The 13,779-nt window shown below is 30.5% G+C and overlaps 1 protein-coding gene across 1 annotated transcript; it reads right to left on the reverse strand.

The window, feature by feature from the left end:
• Window positions 1–941: 941 nt before the first annotated feature.
• Osi1 (Osiris 1) lies at window positions 942–9,709 on the reverse strand. The gene is made up of 3 exons (XM_075354320.1): window positions 9,545–9,709; window positions 6,222–6,540; window positions 942–1,423 (listed from the first exon to the last, which is right to left on the reverse strand). The coding sequence occupies exons 1-3, from the start codon at window positions 9,707–9,709 to the stop codon at window positions 1,095–1,097; spliced, it is 813 nt and encodes a 270-aa protein (XP_075210435.1). The 3' UTR covers window positions 942–1,094.
• Window positions 9,710–13,779: the final 4,070 nt, after the last annotated feature.

Below are 13,779 nucleotides of genomic sequence, written 5' to 3' on the forward strand. Positions count from 1 at the left end.
AAGAAAACTTAGTGTCTGTTATGAATTTGGTATGTAGTGTTTAGTTAAATAATTTCTACAAATTTAATCTCATTTTTATTGCAAGTTTTTATACTTTCAGCATTATAAAATGTAAGAAATGTTGGATTTATGAATATTTTTATTTTGCTTGCTGATCAGTATAAATTGTAATTTTAATTATTTTTTCCAACATTTAAAAAAAATCTTAGTTATTTGAAAGGGAACAGATGGGTCAGCAAAACTGCGCTTTCTTTATAAATTCTAATTTAAATGAATTCTTCTCTACAGTTTTATGATAATTACATTTATTAACTTAAAATGGTGAATCCTATCTTATAGTTTAAGATAGTAATAGATAGAAGTATTAATAATGTTCTTTTTCTTTGTTCGTTTCTTATTACTTTTTAAAGAAATATTTGAACTTCATTTATGCTTCCTTTACTTGAAACAAATATTCTAATTTATTTTTTTTTATTTTTACATTTCAACTTATTAATAGAATTATCAGTATATACTTAATCATTTTCTAAGAAAATTATGAGTAAAGAAATTAGGCATGTTTTCTTTTCATTGTAATTATTATTTCTAACAGAATGAAAGCATGTTGTTTTATGGATTACAAAGAAAACTATGTAAATTGTTAATAAAATTTTTTTTTTTTAAAGTAATATTTACAAATTTTATCATATTTCTTTAATAAACATTAAAATAAGTTTGTTTTTCACAAAAAAAAGCTGAAATAAACACTAAACCAACAAGAATGAACTATGATCAACATAATTGTTAATGTATAGGTTACTCTCATGATTATTATTTATGCAGCATTATCAGTTTTATGATTCAGTTTCTTTTAACCTAAAATAAGACTAGGAAATAATAGTAACAATGCTACATTAGTATCAGTACTGATAATAAAAAATTACATAACTGTCTAATATAAAATTCAAGCTGTCATAATCTAAGGTACTTCATGTGTGGACGATATTCAAAATATTGTTTTCTGAGCAGCTTAAAAATAGTAATCCAAAATAAAACGTCAGATCATATCTGACCTAACAATTGCAATTTTGGATTTATGAAAATATTAATTTTTTTTAAAGTCCTGGATGGTAGGATCTTCTATGATGTCGTGACCAGTCTCTGTCATATCCAGTATACTGATAAGCTGTTGAATCATATTCACCAGCAGCATATTCATCATGATCATATGCAGATTTATGATGATAATGAACAAGTGGCTCTTTCTTGCAAATCTTCAGAGAAGCAAACCACGGTGGTAAATAGAAAAGTCCCAGTAGAGCAATCTTTTTTATTATCATTGTTGCTACAAAAATTGGAACTAGTAATGCTTTAAGCATTAAAAACTTTGTTAATGCTATTAATGGAATCATTACAGCCCATTTCTTCTTTCTGTGTGATTTCCCTGTAACAAATGTGAGTTGAGGTAAGTCATTGTTATATCTGTTAATTTGTTTATAATATGATGAATTAACAAGTAATTATATTTCTATTAAGTTAGTTTGTGAACCAGTATGATGTGTAAATTTTCTCACATATGAAATAATTTTAACCACATGCCTTGTCTCTTTGAGGCCGTCTGTGAATAAGAGTTTATTACAAGGTATGACTGTGATTATTATTAATAACAATAATTTTATTTTGATGGCCTTCACCCTCACCTCTTACAGCCAACCTGACCTTTACAAAAGAGTAACTACTTAAATATGGAAGTGAAGGAACTTAATTAATGTAGAAGGAAGTGCAGTAGGACAGTTGAAAATCTTAAAATAGTACAGTTGAACTACTGGGAAAAGGATATTTGCAACAAAACTACTCTCAAAAAAAAAATTCACTAACCCAAAAGACATAAAAATAATGAAAAATAAATTGTTCCGTGCAGTTTCTATTCAATTTCTTTATAAAATTTCATCATGTTGCTTCCTCTTGAACTTATTGAGTCTTGAAATATATCCATCTCACTGTCTACATATATTATTAAATCTTGGATAGATTTCTCAAGTGGATTCAGCCTTCTTACATTTATGTTTGGGGCTCTTAATTCCAATCTTTAAAATATACATCAAGCTCTTAGTGAATGACCTTGAAAAGACAGGAACAAGACTAATATGGCGATAGCTGCCTGGATTAATCCTGATTCTTCCTTATACTTTATTTCATCATAAAGTGACAATTCAAGTCATCAAAAATGATGTCAGTCATTCTTGCCATTCAAGTTATTCATTTTAAAATGCTTATTCAAATGGTACGCCTGTGTTTGGACTGTAGCAGATTCACCTAACATTAGACAACCAACTGGTTAGTTTTGTGGTTATCTTGCCATGACTAAAGTAAAATTTGATGCAAATTCATTCTCACTTCATTATATCTTTGCAAAATGACACAAACACACTTTTAAAAAATCGCAAAAACCAGTAGTACAGATTTGCATAGCAAACTGCCACGCAGCCACTTTTTTCTTCTTTTTTTATGTTTAATCTCTGGGACCGCTGTTAGATACTGCGTCAGAGGATGAGATGAATGATTTGTAATGTGTGTGAAAATGCCATGCCTGACTGAGATTTGAACCTGGGACCTCCGGATGAAAGGCAGAGATGCTATGACTCGTGCCACAGAGGCCAACCACTCAGCCACTTGATTAATAATATGATTAATAACTGGTGCATTATATAGCACCGCACATTTATAGTATAACCAGTTCGCACACTACACTCAAATTTCTAGATCTTTTGAGTAGCACTGTAAAATCTTCTGATGTAGTAAAAATATAGTTAAAGGAATAAAATAGTTAAATATACATTAAGAAATAAAATTCTAATTTTCAGAGATCAATTACTGACCATACACTCTTTATCAGAAATAGGATTTTCCAGTATAGTAATCATATTCATTCAAAGACAACCAGTTGTTGAGAAGCAATATAAGGGACTCAATATTATATTTGATTTTATTGTCTCTGGAAAAATAACAGCTTAAAATAAAGCTTAATTAAGGCTGGAGTGGCTTATAATTTGTAATCCATATCAAAATTCAAATATGTAAAGCAAGTGTTTATCATAAATTAAGTAACCTTTCTTTTGCATTTAAATGACTTTTCCCATTCCCATGGATAATTTTAAGTAATAAAACACAGACTTTCTCAGACTTAATTACATTAACTAGGTATTTTTTTTTTTATAAAGAATAAATAGGTGGTGTTAACAGTATCTTCTTGAATATTTTTTGTTGGTGCAGTAACACACCAAATTTAGCTGAGAATAGAAACAACACTAATTCATAAGCCTGTTGAGTTATCTATATTTTCCTGATGATTATCAGGTTTAACAAAATATTATTTCATTAATTCCAAGTCATTAACATTTCAAATCTAGTAAAATGAACTTTTCGAATAAATTAGCAAATCAAACTTTAAAAAACAACTTATTAATGCTGTTGGTTTTAAATGTTATAAAAAGTTTATAACTAAGTATTTATTACTAAGTATTACTACTTAGAGATTATTTAATTAGAATATTTGCTTAAAATAAAATGTGGCAGTTTATTTTTATTGAACAATACACTAATCCTAAAAATTATATTACTTTGACACTTAGAATATAATCATATTTCAAAGCGTAGGTTTTTAAGTTCTTTTTATAATTTCTGATGGTTAATACTGGTGTAGGTGGGTGGAAACAACTGATAACTTGATATTGCAGTTGCAAACTGTAGAATATATGCTGCAAACAGTATGAAATAGTATTTTATGCTATACAATTATCTTCACTTTGATCACTGATCTCAATATAACTGGAGAGGGATCCCATTTATTGGAACTGGTAAAATTTGAGGGATAAGCTAGCACTGAGTGGTAAAATCGGTAGAACTAAATAAAATGAAACGGCGCATACACAGGTGTAAGTGTAAGAGTAGAGATAAACTAGAATGAAATAAACATCCCTATCATCATGATTATAGTCGTGCAAGCATACAATGGTTTTATTTAGTTCCCAGCATCTCATTCTGCGAGCTGGAGTATGCTTCAATATTGAACACTGAATTGTATTTTACGCAATAAGGATCCCCTATCTGGTTATTAGAGGTCAGTGGCTTTGACAGACTATACACATTAATTAATCATGTTTCTTAAAAGACTGTTTTTGTCTAAACATCTGTACAAAAACAAAGAAAGAATTATACCAATAATAAAATAATTGGAATTTATGAATTACGTAGTTTGAAATGGTAACATTTAATTGTACACACGCACACATGCATGCGCAAACACACACACATGAATATATGATTCAATTTAATATGATTAGATTTGTTTTCCTAACATTTAACCCAAATTCTGTAACAAATTTATTTTCCATTTCCAGATTGCACCATGAAGTTCTCCAAGGACTTTCATAACCTATTCGACTCATGAAAATAATAGAAAGATTTCATAATAAACATATGTTCTTAACTGATTTGATTATGAGTAATTGAAAGAATTTGCTTGGATTTCAGCTATCCTGGTGAAATGAGATTTCACTGAAATTTTTAGGATATTAATTAAGAGACAGAACAGTGATTTCTTATGATTTTTAACCAGAAAAACTGAATAAAATTGTTTCCAGAACTGTTTTTGAGAAATCTGGTGAAAACCAATAAATTGGGATAAAAATCCTATTTTTTATGTGGTATATAATAACTCTGTAAAATGGGTAATATAAACACATAAATCTTTTAAACAAAACTTTTAGAGAATTTAATTTTGAATAAAATATTATAAGGTAAGTTGAATCTAACAAAGAAAAGTTAAAAAGATTTGAATTTTATTTAGAAACTGTACACTAAAACAGAGTGCATTATACATATCAATTTATAATAAATGTTCAAAAATCAACCTGCCCTTTTCAACACATTTCTTGGCTGCATTTCTGTACTGTTTTTGTTGCTCTTTTTAGTTCTTCAGGGCTATCTTAAGTTGCTTAGTTGCAGCCATAATGCAGACAATTAATTCCTCACAAGAATGTATTTTTGTTTTTTATACAATATTTTTCATCCATCCTCAGATGCAAAAATCTAAAGGTGTTAGATCAAGTCTTGGTGACCAGGAATATGGACCTCCGTGATTGATTCATTTCAAGGGAAATGGTGATTTAAGTGAGGGGTAATGGCATAAGATAAGTGGGGAGGACATTACATAAGTCTGAACTCATTTTCTGATACGGTTGATTGTTGTTCATTTTCCATTTCATTAATTTTTCATAAAGATTTGTCTAATTCCAAACATAAGTTATTTAGAGGTTTGCAGATCCCACCTCAAAAAATTAGGATTTTTATTTCAATGCAATGCCTTTTCTTTAATTATTACAGTAATCATAATTACAATAAAAATAATAGTGATATGTAATTATTATATTAGATAACATAATTTATTTACTTATTCTCTTTGTCATTCATAGGTTTATATATGTAACTACATCTACCAACCTTTTTTTAAGAAATGGAATTAAATCTTTGTATTTTGTGAATTTCAGAACAAGGGTAAAAATTCACTTTAGTTATAACAATTGAAAATGCTATCTGATGTTAAATTTTCATAAGAAAGGCAAATTATTTACATTTTTCATTTAAAATAGACACTATTAAAATGTCATTTTTAAAAAAATTTTTTTATTGATGATGCTTTACAAACTGGTATCCCATGAGGAACAGACATATACTTCAGGAACACATTCTACAGGCAAGTATGAAGATAAAAATTCATATGAACATAGATCTGAAAATGTTTTAATTTTGAAAATATTTGAGGTTTTTAAAACAATTCAAAATAACAGTAGAAATACTGGAAAAAAAGTTTCCCTAATGTTTTCAGTTTTTCACGTCAAATTACACTTAAAAGCACAAAATTTGCCTTTTTTTAATAAAAATGCAGTTTTCCTTTAATTTACATTTGTGGTAAACATTTTGAAAATCTTTTGCTAATAATAACTAGAAAACAATCTTTTTTTTCAACTGTAATATAATTTCAAAAATTTATTTTGATCTGTAGAATATATTTTAACATTTTATAAGAGTATATGTTTCCTCATGGTAACTTCGTCGATTACATAAATGAAATTGAATAAAAATATGTATAAACATAGATGAAGATAAAAGTATTAACATTTTGAAGACCTTCACTTATGTTGAACATAAAATATACTTTTAATATGAGAATTGGTTATTACCTTTTAATGTTGATGCGTTATATGTTGGTTCATCTGCTTCTATGATACGATCACCATCTTGTAAAACTATTCGTGGACCACTGGTGTTATTTGGTACAGAAATTGTAACTGCATGATGCTCTATCCAGTTTGATATTTGTTGTCTGATGTAATGAACAAACTGCTGGAAACCTGATTCATTTGCAGTAGAGGTAAATTTAGAACCACCTTCAGAGTCAGAAAGTCTTCCATCATTGGTCTGTCTTTTCTTTAGCCACACCAGACTTGCCGGTCCTGCCTGTATCACGATCCAAGATGTAGGAGGGTTGATGTTTCCCTTCTAGATCTGATGTATTAAAATACAATTCAAGTATTAACATGATTTTGCTTAGATCTGAACATGCGACTCTAATTTTAACCTCATTCTTTCACACTCAAACACATCTAAACCTTCATATTTAATCATGAATACGTTTCTGTTTCTCCCAGTTAACACTTAGAAATGACTTTTGTTTTAATGATGAAATATTTGTAATTTATACAAAATAACTGAAATGAAATAAAATCTACAACATTGGGTAAAAAAAAAAAAACAAGTGTTATGTACAGAATAAGTGTTGACATTAAAGTTATGTGATGAATTCTGTTAGGTTTTTTATGTGATATAAATCTTTCATTAAGAAGATCTTTCATTATGTAAGAGTAAAAATTAAGTTTTTGAAATGTGTTTTGTGAGTCATGTTGTGTTAACTGTTGTGAGTAGATTTTCTGTGATCTAGCATAGTATTTAGAAGACCATACAACAAACAAACTTACAAAATATCTATTGATAAGCACAGTAACTCGAGGGTAAACAGACTAAACTACTGTGTATAAGCTATAAACAAAATTTGGCAGACCGAGCATACATTTTAAAATAGAAATAAAATAAATCAACCGTTACAAATCATCTCTTGGAAACCAGATATTTATAAAAATAAGCACAATTTGAAAATTGTGCATGTAGCCAGAAAAAAGCTCAATCTTAACATGCTAAAACATAATGAAATTTAATAAACCTATTTGTTGTTAAGTGTGAGGAATATGACATTGCCTTGCATTGTTTTGCTGTTCTATAGAATGTATAATCAACATAGAATGTTATTGAAACTACATTATTCCTGTACTAGAGTCCTTTTAGAACTCCATATTTAACACTAACATACATAACATCATTTGGAGCTTCTATAAGGATAAGATAGCAGTCATTAGAATGAGTGAGAATGAGAAGAAGCCTCAGTACGGAAGTCAGTGAGACAGGGATGCAACTTGACACCAGCCCTTTATAACATTCACATTCAAGAAACGATAAATGAAGTAAGAAAAGAAATTAATGTGGCAATGAAGATCCAAGGGACGAAAATAAATATTCTTAGATTTACAGTCAACAGCCATCATCACAGATAAACAAACCTTAGAAAGGTCAGGGAATTACCTGAGCAATGTAAACACCAGATGGCATAAGCAGAAGAGATGTAAAAACACAAATAAGTCTGGAAAAAATAGCATTTAATAAAAGAAGGATTTACTGTGTTCCATATCATCAGTATAGAAGTACAGAAGCAGTTATTCAAAATATATGTCTGGAGCATAGCACTGTAAAGAAGTGAAATGTTGGATGGCTGGAACCCTCAAAAGAAAGAACCTAGAAACATTTGAAATGTGGTAGTTCAGGTGATTGTTAAAAATAAGATGGACAGAGTAACTAATGAGCAGGTGCACAAAAGAATAAATGAAAATTAAGTGAAAATTCCTCCCTATGGAAGAATCTTAAAAGAAGAGATGTATTAATTCAACATTTGCTGAGATATGAGATGATCCTAAAGACCATTGTTGAGGATGCGATTGAGGGAAAGAACCACTGAAGAAGAGGAAGACTGGAATATATCAGGCAGATTATGAATGACATTAACTGCAAAAGCTATCAACAATTCAAGAGGAAGGCACAGGACAAAAGACTTTAGAAGCTTGCTGCAAACAATTTACTGATTGATGACAACAGAGAGAGACACACCTATCCAGGAAACTATAAATATCCATGTTGTAAAAATATTCCACTGGATAAACCATTAGTAGACCTGGTTGGTCAACTAGGAAAGCTATTTCCATCAGTAAATTATACCAAACTTATTGTTTGCTATTATATGTGAACACAACAAAGCAATCTACTTTCTTTTCAAGTCCAAAATAAGACATCAAGCATATTTTCTAAACGTAGAGAAAATGAACCACAGCTAATGCAATTACCAAATCAATAATCATTCATCACCACATGTGACTTGCATATGCAGATTTTTTACACTATATACACGACCTGCTGCCTTATCTGTATCAGTTGATAGCTTTCTATAATGTAGACAAAATTCAAACTGGAAGAGAAAAACATTTTTTTATTTGAGATGATATCAGTTTCCAGTTCAAGCCAAAATAATACATTTTTTAGTGAATGTAAATAATTCTTAGTTTTTCTCTAGAATCTAAGAAAGCACCCATCACAATTTTAGTTTATTTATCACTTTAAATGCCAAACCTGATGTTATTGTACTTACTGAGATTTGCATTTGATGAAGTTATTAACTTGATCTTTAACTTTAATTTTAATGGCTATTGTAAAGTTGCTGTATTTAACAGTAACCAACGTGTAGGAATAACTTTTTGATAAAATGTTGAGTCCTAAATACCTATAATCTTTCTGATTGTTAACTAATATCTGTTTATATTATGTCAAGGCTTGAAGTAAACAAAACAGATGCTGAGTGAGGCAGTATGAACCAGGTGTACAAAAAATTGTGCGACAGCTACTGCGCGCCTGATTTAGTTTCTATCATAATAATAATAATACAGAGATAGAAGCCTGTTGCTCAGTATATTCTAAAAAATTTAATGTTTATTAAATTAAGAAAAGGTTATAAATTGTTAAATATACTAAAGTTATCTTTGATGGTAATTCAATTTTACAGTTACAGTAGTAATTGTCATATACAGTTTGTACTTACGCAAAATAATACACATAAATAGGTTTTTAAATAATTTGTTAGTACTTTATACAAACCCTGAAATACTATTTACATGCATAAAATAAATTAAAAAATATTTTATGATTTATTACCATTTTTTGTTGATTTTTTTTCTCAATTTCTTATGGTAAATAACTTATAAATTATCACATCCACTCAATATGCCATAAATAATCACATCCACTCAATATGTCATCTTCATTTTCACTATTCTGAGGAGTCATTTTCAACATTTATGAGTTTATCCACCTCGATATCAACAAAATAATGCCAGTTATCTGCCGTTACCTCAGTGACACCATTTTCAAGTAAAACCTTTACATCCACTAATTTAAAAGTTTTGCTATTCCAAGCTACAAATCCTTTTACTTGACTCCACACTAGTTCTATTGGATTCAGATTGCAGTGGTATGATGAAACCCGTAATACTGTATGTCCAATTGCTTCAGTCATAGTATTACATATTTATAAAATTTTCGCTTATTTTTTTTAACTTCTTCTAGGAATTCAACCTTTCCAAATGTAGAATCAAATGGGATTTGTTTTTCTCTCAGCCACGATACTGTATCTGCTTTTAGCTATGATATATGTTGGATTTTTTCTGATTTTACAATATGGTATGATGCATTATCCATTACAATAACACTATTTGGTGGAATTAATTTCATAATCATATTAAACCAGTTTTAAATAATTATCATTCACATCCTTGTGGTAATCACCCTTTTTATTGGATTCCATACTAATAATGGACCGTTAACAAATCCATCTTCATTCCCTACGACCTACAATCTACTGTTTTCCTTTCTTACTTGCCGATTTTATACCAGTAGTTTAACCAGATAGAAAAGCCTGTTTAGATGTCTTAACACAGTGTTTCTCAACCTGTGGGGTGCGAGCATATTGAAAAAATAATTATTAAAAAGATTTATTAATTTTCTGAAAGGAAAGCAAAACAAAATACATTCTAACATAATAAATAATAAAATACACATTTTTACACTCACATAACACTCACAAATAGGATTGTATCAGTACTGTACAATATATTTAATAATTAACTTATCAGTACTAAATTAAAAACAAGTTTAATAATTATTAGTCACTCGCTCGGGCCTTTCTTGCAGAGCAAAGTTTTTCAAAGGAAGGTTTTGTATTAGAAATAGACACTCTGAGTTCTTTTTCTATACTTAGCTGAGATCTATATTTTGTCTTAAATCAGCCACCGCAGAAACCCCGGTTTTGCAAAGGTAAGATGTCAAAAATGGTAATAATATACGAAAAGCTCCTTTTTTCAGTGCAGAAAACTCATCATCCACCCCTGCCTAAATTTCAAAGAGTGATTTATTACTAAATTGCCTTTTGATTTTGCCACTTGCCATGAAGTCTATGAAAATTTCTTTTTCGGCAGTTGAGAGCCCTTCGGGAGTCTTTTGAAATGGATCCCTAACCCACTCGTAACTTGCTACCAAGTTCTCAGCAAGAAAATACTTTTTTAAATTCTTTGCCAGCATGGCTAAATGATTCTCAATGGTTACAAAAACAACTTTCACATGTTGTTCTTGACCCTTGTAAATTTTTAACACATTCATCCACATTTGCAAACATTTTTAGGTTTTCGCTTTAAATTTCTGCTCCACAATTGCAATTTTCTACAAAAAGCATTTACTTTATCACTCATATCCAACATATGTGTATTTGCTCCGTGAAATTGAAGATTCAAGGTGTTTAATTTCTTGAATATGTTGACTAAGTAGATCAATTCCTTTTTTTTTTTTTTTGTCTTCAGTCATTTGACTGGTTTGATGCAGCTCTCCAAGATTCCCTATCTAGTGCTAGTCGTTTCATTTCAGTATACCCTCTACATCCTACATCCCTAACAATTGGTTTTACATATTCCAAACGTGGCCTGCCTACACAATTTTTTCCTTCTACCTGTCCTTCCAATATTAAAGTGACTATTTTTAGGTTTTCGCTTTAAATTTCTGCTCCACAATTGCAATTTTCTACAAAAAGCATTTACTTTATCACTCATATCCAACATATGTGTATTTGCTCCGTGAAGTTGAAGATTCAAGGTGTTTAATTTCTTGAATATGTTGACTAAGTAGATCAATTCCTTTTTTTTTTTTTTTGTCTTCAGTCATTTGACTGGTTTGATGCAGCTCTCCAAGATTCCCTATCTAGTGCTAGTCGTTTCATTTCAGTATACCCTCTACATCCTACATCCCTAACAATTGGTTTTACATATTCCAAACGTGGCCTGCCTACACAATTTTTTCCTTCTACCTGTCCTTCCAATATTAAAGTGACTATTCCAGGATGCCTTAGTATGTGGCCTATAAGTCTGTCTCTTCTTTTAATTATATTTTTCCAAATGCTTCTTTCTTCATCTATTTGCCGCAATACCTCTTCATTTGTCACTTTATCCATCCATCTGATTTTTAACATTCTCCTATAGCACCACATTTCAAAAGCTTCTAATCTTTTCTTCTCAGATACTCCGATTTTCCATTACTCCGATTTCCAAAAGTAACAGAGATAGGGAACATCCTTGTCGGACTCCCTTTCTTATTACGGCTTCTTTCTTATGTTCTTCAATTGTTACTGTTGCTGTTTGGTTCCTGTAGATGTTAGCAATTGTTTTTCTATCTCTGTATTTGAACCCTAATTTTTTTTAAATGCTGAACATTTTATTCCAGTCTACGTTACCGAATGCCTTTTCTAGGTCTATAAACGCCAAGTATGTTGGTTTGTATTTCTTTAATCTTCCTTCTACTATTAATCTGAGGTCTAAAATTGCTTCCCTTGTCCCTATACTTTTCCTGAAACCAAATTGGTCTTCTCCTAACACTTCCTCCACTCTCCTCTCAATTCTTCTGTATAGAATTCTAGTTAAGATTTTTGATGCATGACTAGTTAAACTAATTGTTCTGTATTCTTCACATTTATCTGCCCCTGCTTTCTTTAGTATCATGACTATAACACTTTTTTTGAAGTCTGATGGAAATTCCCCTTTTTCATAAATATTACACACCAGTTTGTATAATCTATCAATCGCTTCCTCACCTGCACTGCACAGTAATTCTACAGGTATTCCGTCTATTCCAGGAGCCTTTCTGCCATTTAAATCTTTTAATGCTCTCTTAAATTCAGATCTCAGTATTGTTTCTCCCATTTCATCCTCCCCAACTTCCTCTTCTTCCTCTATAACACCATTTTCTAATTCATTTCCTCCGCATAACTCTTCAATATATTCCACCCATCTATCGACTTTACCTTTCATATTATATATTGGTGTACCATCTTTGTTTAACACATTATGAGATTTTAATTTATGTACCCCAAAATTTTCCTTAACTTTCCTGTATGCTCCGTCTATTTTACCAATATTCATTTCTCTTTCCACTTCTGAACTCTTTTCTTTAATCCACTCTTCTTTCGCCAGTTTGCACTTACTGTTTATAGCATTTATTAATTGCCGATAGTTCCTTTTACTTTCTTCATCACTAGCATTCTTATATTTTCTACGTTCATCCATCAGCTGCAATATATCGTCTGAAACCCAAGGTTTTCTCCCAGTTCTCTTTATTCCGCCTATGTTCGCTTCTGCTGATTTAAGAATTTCCTTTTTAACATTCTCCCATTCTTCTTCTACATTTTCTACCTTATCTTTTTTACTCATACATCTTGCGATGTCCTCCTCAAAAATCTTCTTTACCTCCTCTTCCTCAAGCTTCTCTAAATTCCACCGATTCATCTGACACCTTTTCTTCAGGTTTTTAAACCCCAATCTACATTTCATTATCACCAAATTATGGTTGCTATCCAATGTCTACTCCAGGGTAAGTATTGCAGTCAACAAGTTGATTTCTAAATCTTTGCTCAACCATGATATAATCTATTTGATACCTTGCAGTATCGCCTGGCTTTTTCCAAGTGTATATTCTTCTATTATGATTTTTAAATTGGGTGTTGGCAATTACTAAATTATACTTCGTGCAAAACTCTATAAGTTGGTCCCCTCTTTTATTCCTTTTGCCCAGCCCGTATTCACCCACTATATTTCCTTCCTTGCCTTTTCCATTGCTTGCATTCCAATCTCCAACTATTATTAAATTTTCATCTCCTTTTACATGTTTAATTGCTTCATCAATCTCTTCGTATACACACTCTACCTCATCATCATAATGGGCGCTTGTAGGCATATAGACATTAACAATCGTTGTCGGTTTAGGTTTTGATTTTATCCTTATTACAATCAGAATTGTGATCAATTCCATCACAAATAAACCATCTTGAAACTTCTCAACTTTTGGCTGGTTTCCTCTTCTAGAAAAATGGCGATTTAATCTCTTAATTCATAAACACGTTGCAAAAATTTCCTACGTGATAACCATCTTGCCTTGCAATAAAATAGTAACGCTGAATGTACTGCACCCATGTCTTTACAAACTGCAGAGAAGATTCTTGATTTTAGAGGTCTCACTTTTATATATTATATAAAAACGGTTACAACCATT

This window comes from Lycorma delicatula, chromosome 1, assembly GCF_047948215.1.
Source record: "Lycorma delicatula isolate Av1 chromosome 1, ASM4794821v1, whole genome shotgun sequence".
NCBI lineage: Eukaryota > Metazoa > Arthropoda > Insecta > Hemiptera > Fulgoridae > Lycorma > Lycorma delicatula.